General features: G+C 35.9%; 4 protein-coding genes across 5 annotated transcripts in view; 2 read left to right on the top strand and 2 right to left on the bottom strand.

Moving 5' to 3' along the window:
- Positions 1-3,736, bottom strand: part of LOC142337910 (uncharacterized) — a 218,721-nt gene extending 214,985 nt beyond the window's left edge. The window contains exon 1 of the mRNA XM_075387545.1: positions 3,722-3,736. The gene's annotated coding sequence lies outside the window, so the exon portion shown is untranslated. The remainder of the gene's footprint in view (positions 1-3,721) is intronic.
- Positions 1-17,940, bottom strand: part of LOC142337902 (uncharacterized) — a 519,657-nt gene that overhangs the window by 177,186 nt on the left and 324,531 nt on the right. The gene's annotated exons all lie outside the window — the stretch shown is intronic.
- On the top strand, positions 4,118-9,841 carry LOC142337900 (outer mitochondrial transmembrane helix translocase-like). Its single transcript, XM_075387531.1, has 5 exons — positions 4,118-4,306; positions 4,722-4,983; positions 5,049-5,116; positions 8,514-8,678; positions 9,214-9,841. Exons 1-5 carry the CDS (start codon positions 4,151-4,153, stop codon positions 9,625-9,627), a joined length of 1,065 nt encoding a protein of 354 aa, XP_075243646.1. The 5' UTR covers positions 4,118-4,150; the 3' UTR covers positions 9,628-9,841.
- The window catches only part of LOC142337901 (potassium channel subfamily K member 1-like), a 38,877-nt gene continuing 35,903 nt past the window's right edge, over positions 14,967-17,940 (top strand). Inside the window, exons 1-2 of one of the 2 annotated variants that reach the window (XM_075387533.1) lie at positions 14,967-15,043; positions 15,973-17,319. In XM_075387533.1, the coding sequence (XP_075243648.1) occupies positions 17,130-17,319 (190 nt within the window). In that variant the 5' untranslated portion in view covers positions 14,967-15,043; positions 15,973-17,129. The other variant, XM_075387532.1, reaches the window with a different exon arrangement.

Genomic DNA, 17,940 nt, shown 5'->3' with positions numbered 1-17,940 from the left:
TTTGAATTTGTAGTCATTGAAGTTTTAATCATGTTATTCTAATGATGTTTAATTCACTCTTCTCTCATTAACAATGGGAGCACCGCGGTGGGCCCAGATATTCAAATTTATCTGAAACTTTTTATTAATTTATTGCAACAATTGCTCTCGAAAAACAGGTAAATTAAGAAATCCCCCTCTCCAAGACTGGGTGAATATTGGCTGCTCTGGGGTCCTCCCAGCACTACGTCTTCATAAAGCATTTTGTATTGATTAAATCTATCAATAAAAACGGGAAAAGATTGAATTCATATCTATAATTATAAAATGCCGTAAATGGTATTTATAAAGAGAGAGAAGAGAGAATAAAAACAGTTAAGTTTTAAAATGCACTCAAAAAGGGCTCGTCAGTGTTAACTCAGCTAAATTAGAAAACTCTTCCAGATTGGAGTCGTCATTTAAAGTTCCTAGGATGCAGGCGGAGTTGTGTTTTTGCGGGAAGATCGAAAGTTTTTGAACAAAAAATGATCATGCCCTTGTCTCGGAAGTTGTGGAAATCGCCCTCTTCAGCAATTCGTCCAAGAAGGTGGACGTCTCGGACCCGTAATTGCCCTGGGTGTCGAACGCCACAGGCTGGAAGATAAAGCCACTGTTGGAGATCTCTTTTGTGCTTTGCGAGCTTCTTGTCTACCTCCTCCACAGAAAGGTGCGGACTGTCAACGCGACCAGGTGAGAGCGAATCCACAAATGTGACGTCCCCCACCAAAGTTTTTCCACGACTCCAAGGCACTGAAGTCACTCCAGTGGGTCTCTTCTCGTCACTTTCACAAAGCTTTTTGTAAACATGATGTTACACCCGCAAACGCTGATGTTCTTTTAACCAACAAATTAATCTCAGAATGCCTATTGGATCTAGATGCAGTTTTTCTACATGATTATCCATGTAATCCAAAGTTATTAGCTATTTCACTGCAAATATCCAAATGCTTAATACACATTTTACACCCTTATCTTGAGGACCCTGCAGTCCGAAGATGGGTATTAGTTAACTTCAAGCCGATAGAAGAAAAAGGGATTGCGTTTAGCCAAGAACCTGAAGTATTACCGTTAAATGCCAGTAAGCGTTTTTTTATTATAGGTATCAGCAGCTGAGACTCGCAAATCACGTTGATACTTGGATACGCATTTAGAACACGTTTTCTCTTTTGTGATATCATCAACTGGTACTCCATTAAGCCCAGAATAAACCATCCAAACTGTTAACACCGCGGAATAGCAAATATCCGGAGGCCTGCCCAAATAAACTAACAAATCTTCTGTTCCACTTTTGGATGCTAGTGCTGAAGTGGCCAAATGGATAGAAGATGAAAAACCGAGTCCACCTACATAAACCGGTAAAAGTACTTGTTTACCGCTACTTTCATCTAGGCTGATGTTGCACACTGTTTCTAAAGCATTCAATAAGAGGGAACCAAATCACTGAAGCTGCTCATAAAATTTGAAACATGACAAAGTGCGCAAAAAATAAAGTAACTTAGGCATATGAAAAATGCTTTTGAGCAAGAAGAAGCTAAAATGCGAATCAATTTTTGCAATTTGTGAGAAATTGTTCAAAGTTGTTCTGTCTTCTATCGATGAACGACGATAGTCGAGTTGTACCCAACTGGCGAGCCAAAAAAACTTGGTCCTGTATTGGCGTAATGTCACAGCCGTAACAAACCAAGTTCGACTCGTCCATGATGCGCTGGCGGATGGTAACAGACTGGTCATTGAGAAAAACAATCTGGCATTTCGAAGGGTTAACACTGAGTCCAACATTCTCTGCTTCTTGAATCAAAAATTTCAAATCTTTTAATAATACATTATACTCCTTTGCAAAGGTGCCATCGTCGAGATACCAAGTGTTTAGTTCAGACGTGATGTTATGGACTGTGTGATTTATTCCGTCTCAGAATAAAGGGGGCCCTTCAGGGTCCCCCTGCTGTGCACCAGTTTCTGACGTAATCATGTTGTCACCATAGAACAGATATGGAGATGCTGATTAAGCTGCTCTTCTATACTCGAATAATGCTGGGTTGTGCTGATGAAGAACTTTCAAAATCTGTTCTTTGTTCAAACAATTGAAAACATTTTTAAAATCAGTTTTTACCAAAACATGATTGTCTGTCATTGCCTTCGTAAGGTATAAACGAGCTTCATGTGCCGCTGCTTCACAACCACAACTCTTGCCTTAACCTAACTATTTGTGGCCGTTATTTGCAGAACTGTCATCTTTGACGTAGTTCCCGAAACATTTGGCCGCCAATCTACGTAGCGTTTTGCCGGATTCCACCTGATTTTTTGTTGAGAGTTGTCAAATTTGCACCATAAAATAATGGCCTAATAGAAACTGGAACCGCAACCTTCAAAACGCAATTAATGCAACTTGTTAAAGCTGTAAGCACTTTTTGTTTCAACTGCGGGTCATTGTCACTAACCAAATTTTTCAGAACTTGGGGACGCAAGCCAAAGGGGCCGCCTGCTGAGCCCGCCGGGAAAGAAAAGATGGCTCGTATAATTTGGATGTAGAAGCTCATAAAGCATCAACAGTACCAGTAACAAGGCGAATATTGGTTGGTTGAGCTGAAGGGTGCTTGTCTCTTAATAATTGCAGTGTTTCGGCATTGTCTGGTCAATACTATCGTCTGATGCTAATTTTCTTATTGCTCCTCTAATATCGCCCGCATTAAACTTTGTTTGTACAATATTGTTAATGGAAACTTCTTTGGTGCTAGATTTGCTTTCACTTGATTTGGGAACTGGGAGTGACTTAAAATTGGTGCTAAAAGCTGATATCTGCTTCTTCAGAACATCCGATAAATTTACTTTTTTCCCAGTGCGCTTAGGCAGTAAAAGACACAAATTAGGTGCGCATAGGAGTTCAAACCAATTAGTATCCTTAGTTGGTTCTTCGGTGGTGTTGTTTAAAAGCTATGTAAGTAAATTGCCAATTGAATTACGCGTGGCTTTAGGTAAACGGTTGAATAAGCTACATCTGGTAATAATAAACATATCGTAGACACTGGTACCAGTCTTTGTTTGAGAGGTGATGTCGGTCTTCAAGTCCTTGCCCTCTCCTGAGTTGAGACTCAGGGATCACAGTTGTTGGGTTAGCTCGGTTGTATCGCTTCTCGTGTCGAGGCTCAAGGAAGAGAACTGCTGAGTAAGGCCCGTGCTGCTGTTGTCCAAACTTTTGATGCTGGTGAAACCGGGTGCCCAGTCTGTGGAACGTTTGAGGCCACTGCATCTGACGTGCACAAACCCACACACAAGACACCACACTCCTCTTCCACCCAGCGAACGCTGGCAAAAGCTGCAATTCATCTGGTGACTCATCTCACAAGGGTTAATAACTGAGGTCCCGACCTCACCACGTATAAATCAGTCGAACAAATAAGGAGAGCTCTCGCGCCAAATGTTGACTGAGAGAAGAACGTGCAGAGGAATAGGTTCTTCGAATAACTAAGCTAAATGAAGAAATCAAGCAGATGCGGAGAAACCACGCCAAAAGCTAGAAATTTTCAAATCAAGATGTTTGTCCCAGATACGAATTCTTCTGCCGATGCGAATTCTTCCGCCGGAATCTAAAATCCCCAGTAATTTGGGGCTACCCAAACAATATCCGGCCTCTTATCACGCAGTAAATAACAACAATCAAGAGCTGAAACTCAGTAAATAGCCTCCCGGGTGCAAAATGGAGACCATTTAATAAGTTTATATATAAGATTATATATAAGATTATAAGTTTATCTATAAGATTATATATAAACATCTACTGAGGATGAAAAACAAAAGACACAGCATTAGAAAACAAACAACTAATGATGAAAGTCGATGAGTCAAACTAACAGCTCCCATCGAAGCATCAACAATTTTGCGCCGCCTGAGCGTCCTTGACCCGCGAATGCAGAGGATGGAACTCCTATTGCTCTCGAATACATATTTCTAAGCTCTCGAATGTGTATTTCTCGAATGAATAATTATATATAATGTTGCTCTCGAATGTATATTTCGAATGTTGCTCTCGAATGTATATTTCTAAGCCTTACCAGCTTGTGCCTTCTCCAGAACCAGGTAGGCTCCTTTAGAGTGACGTATGTTTGGTAAATGCCATCTATCATTTTTAGGCATTATGAGTAGTGGAACTAGTATGGAAACTGCCTGGAAGGTGGAGATGGTCCTTCGTTTCGCTGGTCTCGCGAGCATGGTGGCTACAGGATGGTATATTGCAAGAAAAATGCTGCCATTGTTGGAAATCGACAAGGAATCAGAAGACAGTAAAAGTAAAGTAAAACTAATTTACATTTTTTTATCAGTACATGGAATAATTCTATAGAATAAAAATGTGCGGTATGGTTGGTTGGAGATTGCGGAGTTATAGTAAGTCCCATAAAGTTGCAACGCAAGCGAACGTTCGAAAAGCTTGGGGCATGCAAATGGGCAGTGTTTTGCTAGATATCTGCATGTTTTAAATTTGACCTTTGAAACGTTCGATTGCGTTGCAACTTAATGGGACTGACTATAAATTTTTGGGAAAGGTTTTTTAAAATATAGTAAGATTTTGTTCTGATGGAATTAGGGCCCGATTTGGCTTGCCGAATTTTTCTTTTAGGTACCCCAATGAATATTCTACTGCAATGAAACAAAAAATTGAATAATCGGCTGAGGGCCACGTCACCTGATTTTAAAGGGGGTTTTTTCAGTCTGAAAAGGGAGCCTTGATATTGAAGCGGTTGGGTCTCAACTCATCGGTCAAGTTGACAGACTACGAATTAATCATTGCAGCCCAAGTTGTACAGTCAGAGGTGGCAGAGAAAACGAGTACGTGGGATGACATTGGGGGCATGGATAACTTGTTACGAGACGTCAGAACTAAACTGATTATGCCACTGCTGCACTCGGATATGTTTTTGAAAAGCAAACTAGCCTCCGCCCCGAAGGGTGCTCTGTTTTACGGACCACCAGGTTGGGTAGAATTTTTAAAAATCAAGCACTGTGGCGTTACACTGTTTTCATTGCTTCTGCTTTAGGGTGTGGTAAAACGATGATTGCGCGTGGAATCGCCAGTCAGTCAGGCTTTCATTTCATCAATGTGCAGGTAGGATGGAGATTTTGCCCTAAATTTTGTGGATTAGAAATTCTTTTTCCCGGTTTTTGTAATTTTCCTTCAAACCGCTTGCAAGTCGGCACTTTCGCAAATTTGTCACAGTTCAACGGCAGAAAGATCAGATTCCATTCGGTATATTGAAAATAATTTCTGCTGCGACAAAGTTGGGCTATACTTATTTATTTCAAAGAAATTGCAATTAAATTGAAGTTTTGTAAATTAAACCCCCCTTAGAAAAATTTAGTTGCTTGAACACGAGTTGACCCAATAATGACGCTTTCTGAGGGATGATTTGCATGGACTGAATTTAAATGTTTCAGTCCATGCAAATCATCCCATGGGTTTATTATCCAAGCAATGTCCGGTTTTTGTACGTGCTCAATGTCCTTTTGTTAAGTTTTGTTCGGTTTCAATACCTGACATGCACAGGCAACTTTTGGTACTACATACACCGTGTTGGAGTATTAGTACAATTGTGTATTAATGCAATCAGACTTTGGAAGTTTTTCTAATTTTTGTTAGCTGAAAAATCAAATGGACTTTTAGCGAAATGTGTCCAGGACAGATTTTAGATAATCAGGACAGAAAATATCGAAAAATGTCTGTAGCTTTTAATTTGGCAAGAATCTCAGTGCCTGCTCTTCAACTAATAAACATAATACAGCTAACAAGCAGTTTTTGAGTGATCTCTATTGCTCTCACACCGAAGTAAAGCTTGTTGCTAAAATAAAATCGATGCAGCAGAGGAACAAGAAGGGCCTGGTAGCCGAGTGGGCAGTGCTTCTGGTGAGTGACTGGGGGGTCAATGGCTCGAATCCCGGCGTGTGCAACTTTTTTTGCATCCATAAAGCAATATTTATCTAGGCTACAGCCCATGAATTAAATAGCCTCGCCTGTCGTTCGAGAGCAATTCTTCCGGTTTATGTTTTCTGGCTTTTCTTATGAAGGCTAGACACCTAATTAGTATAATGTTTTTCAACGCTTTGACGCTTCTCCTAGAGCCTAGCATATTGATGTAAGTTCAGAATAGTGGGGTTTTTCTGGAAAATTGAAATACGCATTGGGTGGATACGCTGTTCCGACCATTGGGTGGATCGTACCTCATTTTTTGTTATAAGTCCTCGACGGTGTACCTCAGGGAAGCTTTTGGATTGCAGATTTTTGTCTTGTATGTAAACAATTTTAAGATAATAGCATTCATCGAGCCTTAATAGTACTTCAATTTGCATGAGATGAAGTTGATTCTTTTCAAAAATTCATCAGTTTTAAATCTCACTTGTATATACTTGGGATCACATCTTCACAGGATTCTTTTGTACCTGAGTTTAATGAAACCCTGAACATTTGCATGAAATATGCTCGATTTATGAAGGCATCAATCTACTCGTAACAGTGTTTAATTTTGATAAGTCTGATTTTCATTAAGCCAAACTTATGCGAATGTGTCAGAAACAAAACTATCAAACAAAGCAATTTAAAGTAAAGAATTAAATTTGTAATTAGTTGAATTGTTCATCGAAGTGCGCGAAAGTGGAATAAAAGGCTTTGGGTATCTTGAAACAAAACTAAGTCTCCATGGAAAGATATTTCGACCCTCTCTTAAGAAATGTTCAATTTTCTGTATGTTATACAAAGGATTATTTATGAAAGAGAACCATAATCTTTTCTATCAAAATTTGCAAAAAAATATAGCCAAGTGAATTTACATTTGGCCAATTATTGTACTGATGCAATTTTAATCGCTTGATGTTGCACAGGAATTTTATTACAATAGGTTTGCTTGCCGCAACCTGTTGGGTGATTAAAATATTTTCTTAATGGCTGGGAAGGTGCCATTATTGGCCTGCTATTTTTACATTCCAAAGTATGTATAGAGTGCATTGGTGTTCTGTCTTTTTTGAAAGATGTGTTTACACGTTTTTTCGGGATAGAGAGATAAAATTTAGTGACCGTTTGCTCAGTTTGCTGAAGTTGCCGGTTGACCTAATTATAAACTGGAAATGTCATATACTTTATTGTCGTGACTGTTTTTTCGGATATACCTATTGGTAATGCCGACATAAACAAAAATATGTATTCCAATTTTTTGCAGTTTTATATTTATAAAAAGCATTATCGTTTTTGGATTTTTTTGAGGCCAATGAAGCTATTTTAAGGCTTATACGTAAGTTAAAGGGTAGATTTTGAGACGACTTATTTGATTTCGAGGACTTGCGCTTTTACAACAACTTCTTAGCAATTTTCTCAAACGAAGTTTGTACTAATTAAATTAGTCCTGTTGGTCTTTTTTATGCGATTTTTCGCTTGACCAAATTTTCGTCTGCTTTTGACTTTTCATCCTCAAAAACGGGATGAACAGGTAGCGCCCAGCGAGCATCAAGTGCTCTTAGAGCCTTTGAGCTCACTAGTCTTCAAGTATGCGATTCACAGAATCTGTTTTGGAGACATACTTATGGTGCGAAGGGCGGTTCGTAAGAGATTGACCCCCCCCCCCCCCCGAACTGTTGCCACCCCTCTAGCCCCCCGGTGCACCCCCCGCGCTAACTTACGCGCCTTCAATTAAGCGGTGTGAATTTTTTTCGTTCTTATTTGAGTATAGTGATTTGAGTATAGTATTTAAGTATAGTGAAAAAATGGTGTCTTAAGAAAAATTAGTTACCTAGATTGTTCACCTGCGGCTATTTAACTTCTTTTTGTACTGTTTTTTCGAATTCGTTTCATTATCTGATTCGTTTTTTATGCTTTTCCGAGTCGATTCCTAGTCTTTTTTGTGTTTTGTTTTTGTGTAGTCGATGCAAATTCTGAGAATTTTTCAGGATTGATGTTTTTTTCGTCTCGATGATGGATACGACCATTTTGCGTTCCGCTCAGTTCCAGCTTGTGTTCATTCATGCAGTTTTTGGTCTTGGTTGTGTGCGTGACGTCGATTTTAACTATCATGAGAGTTTTGAGGTTAATCTTCTGTTCCTGTGAGTTAGTAAATTTTGGGGTTCAGGTGACTTAACTCACTCCAAACTGGCCTTTCCTCACTCTCAATTTGATTTTAAATGGCAACTCACTCTCATTGAAGGTTATTTGAGGGCAGCTTTACTTAACATAGGTTTAAGTCAATTAAAAACATCACAACAATTAAAAGAATAACGATTTTTGTTGTTTCTGTTCGTCCTACATTAGTCGTTGTTTTGGAACTGCCGACTTGGGAGAACCGAACTCCAAAACAAGTCATCAGTTGTTCCTTATTGGCAGACAATTAAATTCAACAACTCCTCGCCTACTATGTGAGCCAAAAAACATACATTTGTTTTGAGTTGGAGAGCATAAAGTAGTGAGATATGATCAATTTTTCTGATCTGTTTAACTTTTGTGATCTGTTTAACAATGTTTACAGATGTCGTTCTTGATGAACAAGTGGTATGGCGAGTCACAGAAGTACACAGCTGCCATATTCAGTTTAGCTCGGAAGCTTCAGCCTGCAGTAGTTTTTATTGATGAAATCGACAGCTTCTTAAGGAACAGAGATTCGTCCGATCACGAAGCTACTGCCATGATTAAAGTAAGTACTGAAAGTTTTTTTAATGTATTTTAATGGAAAACAAAAGTCGAAGATGTTGGTCAGTTTTTTTCGATTGTTTGAGTTGGGAGCTAGGTTTTTTGATAGCTGTGAAACAATTTAAGATTATCTTTTTGTTGTTACTTTTTCCTGTAAGAGTACTGAACTTCTACAAATTGTATAACTCTTAAAATAGAATATGCTTCAAAGTTTTGAAGGTAGATTTTGAATACAATATTGAAAGTTCATTACTTATCACTTATGTAAGTTAGATTTGAGAGCAGAACGAAGCGATGTTCGATTTGTTTGTTGAAGTTCGGTTTACTATGATATGAACAAATAAGTCATATTTCTAACGATCAATTTATTCAATAAATAATAAATCTTCATAATAATAAATATCTTAATTAATAATAATAATTCATAATTGATTTCAACTCGTTAGTTAATTACAAAAAAAGAGTTAAATGAAGGAAACCTGGTTCAAATTTGTTGATAGTCATCTTTGTTTCAAGTTTTCATAAATCCTTTTAATTAGGCGGAAGTAATGGCCCTCTGGGACGGCATTACAACCGAACCCAACACTCAGATTATAATCATAGGAGCCACAAATAGGCCGAACGACATTGACCCAGCTGTTCGGAGACGGATGCCGCTCAAGTTCTATGTCCCACTGCCGAACGAATCTCAACGAGCTCAGATCTTCAAGAAGGTTCTCAAATCAGAATCAGTCGATCATGCAATCGATTATGCAAAATTAGCGCAAAAATCGAATGGGTTTTCGGGCAGTGATATTACAGAAGTTTGCAGGCAAGCTGTTATTAAACAGATGAACTTAGCTATTGAAAACGATAAAGATGATATTGATTGTGTGAGCTATGAAGATTTAGTGACTGAAATTGAAAGTTTTAGAACTCCTGGCGGTGAGTTAATTCACGGTGATTTAGATTGATACAATGAGTGAATGCATTATTATGAGATTGCTAACTATTACAGTTCTGTAATAATGTGAACGTTGGTTATATTGACTAACTTTTGCATACAAATTGAACCTTCATTTTTACTTTGCACAGTGATTACATCGCTTTGTTATGAACGCTTTTTAAAAATAAGTTCTGCATTAAAGAATATAAAGTAAAAAGAACTTAATTAAACATTAGAAAATCTTTTTTTTGCAGAAGGAGTTACCAGAATTTAAGAAAGTAGTTTTGCAGTGTGAGATGAGTTACCCGTAGATGAACTTTGATCAACTTTGGACTCACTCCTTTATTCGAAAGAGGTAAGTAACATTCATCTTCAATGATTGTTAATAAATTCTTTTGAGTTACAATGAAAAGCTATAGATGCAAACAGAATTAGCACACAGACCTCCAAATTCGCGGCTTCGCGGAAAAATTTAGAAAATCTTGAAAAATTAAATAGGCATGAAAATAGGGAAAAATTATATTTTTCCCTATTCCGTCTACAGACGCATCAATTTAAAATAATTGAAATATCGGTTGTTAATTTGGGGAAAATTGCAGACTCAATATCGAATGTCATTAACATGCTTTTCATGACTCGGCAACTAATTTTCAAGTGTCGTTTTTGTCATGAAGTTTTTAAGTGACATTTTTGTCATAACATCTTGTGTTTTGCGTGATCTAAACTGCTTTTTAAGCAAAACTAAAAAGGAAGTAATAAAAGTAATCTTTACTCGAAAAAATGAAAAATAAAATGGTCAGTTAGGTCAGTTTATCGTAGCAAAAACAACTGGCAATCACTTTGGGAATAACGACTAGCAATAATAAATTTTTAGCTGAAGTATTTAGTCGCTATAGTTGTCGAGCTTGCCAATTATTATGCCTAATTTGAAAGACTTTGTAACAGATTGTCATCTTCTAGCAAAGTGCAACGGACAAAAACTTTAAAGAAAACGAGAAAAAAACAGCGGTTTTTCAGATATCGTGACTTCTAAATTTAGAAATTTGTTTCCAAACAAAGTAGGAACGTACTAGACGACCACAGCGGACTGTGAATTTTTGTTGTTTCATTATAAACTTGCTTCTGAACAAAGTCGCAAGCAAACTTGCTACCAAAAAAATGAATTAGAGCGAAATTATCAAAAAAATACAGGAACAGGTTCCCAAGAGACAGACAAGTACAAGGCTTTCAAAATTATTTCTAGTAGTTTAAGTATCCAACTTCATATGTTTATAAATTGAATCCTAAAACCTTTAATGATTATAAAAATTGAATTTACACTTCAGATGAAAAAATTAACAGAAAAAAATTAAAATTTTGTCAGGATAATGAACTCCGAATCCCAGGAAGTATTTGGAATTTCCGAGACTTGGAGATTAAAAAACTAATTGCCTATTTGCATAAAATTCACAGCAACCTCAAACTTTCGGTTTTCTACCCTCGTATATTACTTTTTCTCTTTGACTTGGATTCAATGACTTTTTCGAAATTGAATATAGGTTATTATACGTGGAAAATGGGAATATTCCTTATTTCGAGGAATATAGGTGCTCTGTAGGTTCTTTACAATTCGAGAGACGCATTGGTATACCTGTTTCTTTAGCGGAAGCAAGTTTGTTCATGACTTGATCCTTAACTATTGGGATCTTTTGCGTTTTTACCCCCACTATAGTGGGTGCTTCTTATTTGTATCCCCCTGACGCACGTGCCATTTTTTAACATACTGATATATTATTTAATAGCACGTGCTCTCTAACTGGGGGTTGCATGACGTATGGGGGCACAAACAGAAAAGATCCAAATTTTGTATTCGAGCATTGACATGCTTAGTACGCCGACTAATGTTTTCAAACATTGGACTTCAACAACATAATCAATAACACATTGTAATTAAAAATTTTTGGTAATTTTCAGAGACGAAGGGTCATTTTGAGGCGTTTTCTTTCAAAAGAAGTCCCATCTCTCACTCCAAACTACAGAAATCCCATCCAGCCACCTCCCTCCTCAACCCCTTCCCAACTGCCTACAACTCTGCCACCTACCTATGCTTACTTTTCCGCTTATGGGAACTCAGTTCTTAATTTTCATAAGAACTCAGTTCCTATTTTTTTATGGTATTTCGATATTGCAATTTCGCATTTCATCATCAATTTGATTAAAAAGTGTAACTAGTCGCAACTGGTTAATTAAAATTTACTCTCAGTAATAATTATCCCATCTTTAGTAGACTATGGGTTCCGTTGCCCAACGTATTTTTTTGTTTCGACATATGTTTGCCAAAGACATTTGACGCAGAAAAGAAAAATAAATTTCCTAAGCTCGCTAATTTTCAATTAGCTGAATCTAGATTGTTCAGGTTTTGAATTGTGATTGATTTCTTTTCGAGCACTGACATCTGTTCTAGAACGTCAAATTCTGTTTCCGCAAAGAGACTTCAACGTTATTTAGTTCCTAATGCTTAGTTCTTAGGAACTTCCGGTAATGTTCAATGCCAAAGGGTAACTTTGAGAAGTTTGGATCCCGTAACAGTCCTCCTCACTTTGCAAACTATAGAAACCCCCAACTACCATCCTACTTATCCCCCCAGCGTACACCCGTACCTCCACGATCCCTTCTCCACCTACCCACACCCCAAACCAATGAATTTTGTCTGAATTACTTAAAAGCTTTGTAAAGTATGATTAGGTAATTAACTTTGTTTTTTTATACTGTTTTTATTTTTTTTCCTAAATAGCTGTGATGTAGAAGAGCTCTGCTGAGAGTTTAAGTTTCACAACAGTCTGATTTCTTTACGGTATTCTACCGAATATTTATTTTTGCATGGAGTCCATAGAATTTAAAAACAAGTGATGCAGTTTCAGTATTCTACTTTAAACTCAGCATGATTAGGTTTTAGCCTTTCTCTTGAAACAGAAATTTTTATGGCAAGACAGATTTTGATATTGCAAATTATAACAAACGTTTTTCTTTAATGTTCGCAAAAACTTCAACACAGCATAAACTTTGACAATGGGATTGTGGAAGTCAACGTATTGTTCTTTGAATTTCAAAATTAAATTGAGCTGAAGTAGCGGCTCGACCACAAGAAGTTTTATTTGAATCCAAGTAATTGTTCATTGAAATCAGAGGGAAATGCGAGAGAAAGTTGAAGAAAATGGAAAAATGGAGAGAAAAGTTTAAAAGTTAGTATTGCTGTCCAATAGATAAATAACACCGTAAATAGATCCTTTTCATTAATAGGGTGTTGACACACCTTAAAAACTGTTCAGGTAAATTCGCCGAAAAAACGCCTGAATTTACCTGAATCGTTCAGGCAAATTGTTTTCACCTGAATAACACCTGAAATCACCTGAGTTTTATCTAAATTTTTCAGGTAAAATTACCTGAAAAATTTAGGTAAAATTTAAGCAAAAATACCTGAAAATAGAAAATTTTGTCTGAACTGTTCAGGCATTTTTTGGTGTTTTACCTGAGTTTTACCTAAACTTTTTTGAGGTAACTTTAGCTGCAAGCCGCACTTTTTTGTTTAGAAAATACAAATATTGATTGCGTTTGATTTATAGTTTATCAGCTATTAATGTATAGTTGAACACGCGTTAATTTTGTTCTACATTTTTCACTTTTGTTTGGAAAAAAGTTAATTTTGCTACTATGACGTTGCTTGTTTTTTGCTTTTATGTTTTTACGAGAATTTATAATTTGCCAGCCCATGTTGATAAATGCGACCCATTCTCTGGTTTAAACGTACATATCTCAATTGTAAACAAGCTAAAATTATGTTTTTCAAACGGATTTCACAAATAGATTGCTACAAACGCATCCAATTTAGAGCAAATTTTATTACTGTTGGCTAGGGTTTCAAGGCCTATATTTTTATGGACGTTTACATCACTTTCGGTAACTGGAAAACAGTAGTCAAAATGAGGATATCTCAACTAGAATTATCAAACTTCACTGAAATTGTTCAGCAGTTCGGATAAGATATTAAACTTTTATCTCAATTTAGTGCAGATTTTTGGTGTAAATAACATATCTTTTTTCCTCTTATCTTTTATCTCCTCTTTTAACTCGACTTTTTCTAGTAGATCTGTATTTTAATTCGATCGAAATTGCAAACATAATATTTCTTCAAATTTTGCCGAAGTTACCCTCGATTTTTTTGGAGTTGTAATTTCAAATTTTATCAAAACTTTATTAAAAACTATAACCAGCCACCACTGGTTAAATAAATTTACACTCAGTATTAATCATTTCAATGTTATGATAATGATAATCATCATTTTTTGTTAAAATTTGTGGTGGCTTCTTTAGACGATGATATGGAAATTCGTTGGACCAACTTTCGCCATGAATTTGACTTTTATCCGTTACATAGCCTATGGGTTCCGTTGTCCATTTAATTTATGTTTCGACATATGTTTACCGAAGACATGTGACGCAGAAAAGAAAATTAAATTCCCTCTGCTTAAATAATTTTCCGGCACTCTCAATTTTTCCATCGATATTCCATAGAAAAACATGTGAATGACACTGTCTTAAAGCTCCCTTTTTTCCAGGGCTTCAAAACAAGCGTTTAAATGTCAATTTTATTCACACTGCTGGATATTTTTTAAGAAAAAAGTTAAAGTGGTTTATTTATATCTAACCAGCTCAGTTGAACATAAATATGAAGCTATATTGGTTATGAAGTTATACTAGGAAAATTCTGTATCCAGCTCATTAAAATTGCAGTTATAATTTATAAACTCTTAGTTTATAATTTCTTCAATTAGAACGCCCTGCTGATAAACTATTTAAAACTCGTTTTGAGGGAGGATAAACCACCATATTTTCAGCCATTATTTTGTTTCTCCTTTTGTGTATTTTTTTGCATCTTTCTATTTTTGGTGGGATATTCATCCCCGTTTTTGTCCAGTACCTCTATAGGTGCAAGAAGTTTTAGCCGACATTGGTATTAGCCGACATGGGAAAATAAGAACTTTAGCCGGCAGCTTAATTTTGATTGGTCAGCAATTATGATTGGTCAACATATCACTAGTTCGTCCAGCCATTATAACTGATGTTTGTTCGGGTTGGCGGCTTAAAATCATATTTTTTTTATTGTCGGTTAATCCCCCGTCGGCTAATTCGGCGATCGCCCCCTCGAAGCTTCAAGTTACACTCGCGATCTTCTATTCCAACATACGCAACATATGTGATATGTTAAACATCAATTATTCTCAAACATCACTCTATACAAATATATAAATTCCAACACAGTTTTAAATTTCACATATTTTTTTTCTAAAACGTCATATTTTTGGTTATTGTGTTTCTTCAGCTCTTTTCAACTTTCCCCGTTCAATTTAACTTTTTTCAGTTTTCCCATGTTGCGTTTTGATAGTTTTTGCCGCATTCCTCTTTAAGTAAAAAACAACTTTTATAACTTTAACGCTTTTGGTTTTTGCCTACGCAATGGCATTTAAATAATTGTAAAGTCAAGTAATAGTTTAATGAACCGAAAAATTTGGTGCTTTTTATTAAAGCTCCATTTATCAAAGTCTTAGCATATTATAAATTTTCATTTGAATATTAGTACCAGCATCCAGTAAAATTTCAAACAAAAAATTTTGAACAAAAATTTTTTGCTGACATTTATCGGCTTGTTTGAGCTGAGTTAATAAATAATAATAACTGGCAGCTATTAATGACCTCATAAATTGCTTCAAATTAACCAAAGAATTTGACTTGCTTCATTCGACATTTGGTGAGTTTGAATTCCAGAATTTTAAAATTTCAATATTTTGCTATCTTTATCTGGTAAACATTTTTACCAGCACAATTGGTCATTCAAATATCAAATAACTTATTAGTTTCTGTTCAAATATTAATAAAATATTGCAAAATCTGTCGCCCTGTGCAAATAACTAACGCCTAATTATAATTTAGCATAAAATTTCATGATATTATTAATGTGTTATGAATTGGTAAGTTTACTTATAAACACGCGTTTCATTTCTGATACTCAACATTCACATCTTGATAACAATAAATTATATTTTCTTTGGTTAATTATTTTTGTTATGAGAGCATTTTTGCAAGCATGATTATACTGTGACTATCTTTTTGTTTGAGACTTTATAAAGTACTGTATGAAAACTACTATCGAACGAATTGAAGGCGCTTCGTGAGAACAAAAATTTTGAAGTCAAATCTTCAAAACTTGTTTATTCTTGTGTTGACTTGATCAACTGGTTAATAAAAAGAGAGAATAAAATTAATGACGTTATAACATACGTAGGTTAAGTTATATTTTGTTAAAATCTGATGCTAGTGTCAATACTGTGCTTTACAGGCTTGGATCACAACTTTGGCCGATGAGAGTTCAGAATCGTTTCTAATTTCTTCATCTCTCCAATTTCCCGAAAATTCCCGAAACGTTAATCCTTATCTTTACACCAAAGGAAAATTTTAACCGTATTCTTGAGCTTGGACTTATCAACTTTTCCGTTTATTTCAATTATTTTTTTTAAAATTCATATTTCGTCAACTTGATTATATCCAATTGTTATTGGGCATTTACTATTTTTAAAATTTGATTTAGTGAACAAGTCCTGAAAAAAGCTCAAACATTTATTGCAATTTTTCGGTTGAAACATACTTTGCACAACGCTCTTACCACACATGTAATTTGACAACTTGGAAACAAATTACAAACGCCCTTCTATTAGAAAAACCCATTTTACTACCCCCTCACCCCTTTGACGTCCCTGTATTTATTAATACCATTGTAACTTTTATTACTACAGTGATTTTTTCCGACAGAGGTCATTTTGAGTTCAAAACTTGCGATGATAATTTGACCTGAAAGTGTTAATTGTGGGTCAATTTGACAAGTGTTATTGACCGGCTTATTATGTAAACAAAGAACCTACTTACCTGGACTCTTAATGGTTACTCTATCTCAACAGCCTTTTTATTGTTGGGTCTATAAACTTACTTATTGACAAGCCGCGGATTTTTTCAATTCCTAAAAGTTACCTGGAAAAGTGGGTATTTAGTTCTTTCATTTTTGTTCAACTCCGAAAACCGAATTGGATCCCAGAAAAGTTTGAACAAATCAAAAATAATCTGAAAATCTTTATTTTCTGCCCAGACAAAAAAACTTAGAAATTATCACCTGAAAGTGGTTTTTAATTGTTGACGGCCGTGTTGTTATATTATCACGCGGGGATCCAAATTTTGAAATCTCTTGAGAGGCAGAAACAGTCCGAGTTTTGAAATCACGGAATTAAAAACTATTTTCAAACAGTGTGGAGGTCAGGATATTCTTTCATTCAAATTACTGGGAAATTTTTTTGCAAATCGGAAAGACTTTCAAATTGGCCGTAGTTAAATTTTGCCAATCACCGGCTTAATCTGAGCTCTCACGTTAAAATCACAACTTTGGGTTTAGCCAAACTTAAGTACTTCGCGATCCAATCTTACTTTATTACGTCATAGAACTCAAGGATGCATTCTGGGGTGAGGAACTTTATCCTGTTTGTGATTCTGGTGGTCTTGTACTGCATGTTCATGGCGGTGAGTGCCTTGATCCTGATACAGGTAGAGGAGCCTTTTGAGAAGGACTGGAGACACAAAATAACTCAACTCAAGAGTAGAATCACAGCCAATCACTGCATCTCAAATGACGAGTTAGAAGGTAATCTTACAACAAAGTCGGCATTACAAAGCAAATTGATAATTTTGTTTAAAACAAGCGTTGAAATGTCAATTTTATTCACACTAGCTGGTTATTTTTGTGAAAAAAAATTTAAAGTGGTTTATTTATATCACTGGTGTCCACGGTTAAAATATCTAATTTTTACGATAGTTTAGTCCGAAATAAAAAAAGCATTATTGTTGACTAACTTCAGAAAAGTCCCTAGCCCCTCGCAAGATACCCTAAAATTAAGAAGACAATTATCTGTTGTGCAATTGTCCTTATTACGACTCACAGGAACAATGAACTCCGACCCGAGTTTTGAGTAATTAATAAATAGGTTCCAGCACTAAAGTTTAAGACTCGTTAAAAGTTTTGTGGAGAAATCAGCGCAAAAACTCCATTTTCTCTTACTTTGACAAAAGTGATTTCAAATGAAAATATGTGTTGACATTTTGTTATTGCTGTCCACAAAAGGCTCCAAAAATACAAATTGTTCTATTTGTACCGTAATGGAGTCCCTCCGTGAGAAAAGATTGTGATTAGACCTCGAAAAAAATTAACATTAGTGTGAGAAGAGAGGGAAGAAATTATTTAAGAAAATGAAATGATGTAATATCA

This window comes from Convolutriloba macropyga, chromosome 4 (genome assembly GCF_964194025.1).
Source record: "Convolutriloba macropyga chromosome 4, txConMacr16.3, whole genome shotgun sequence".
In the NCBI taxonomy this organism is placed as follows: Eukaryota; Metazoa; Xenacoelomorpha; order Acoela; family Convolutidae; genus Convolutriloba; species Convolutriloba macropyga.
The sequence above is the reverse complement of the archived record's forward strand: the minus strand, read 5'-3'. Positions and strand labels throughout refer to the sequence as shown.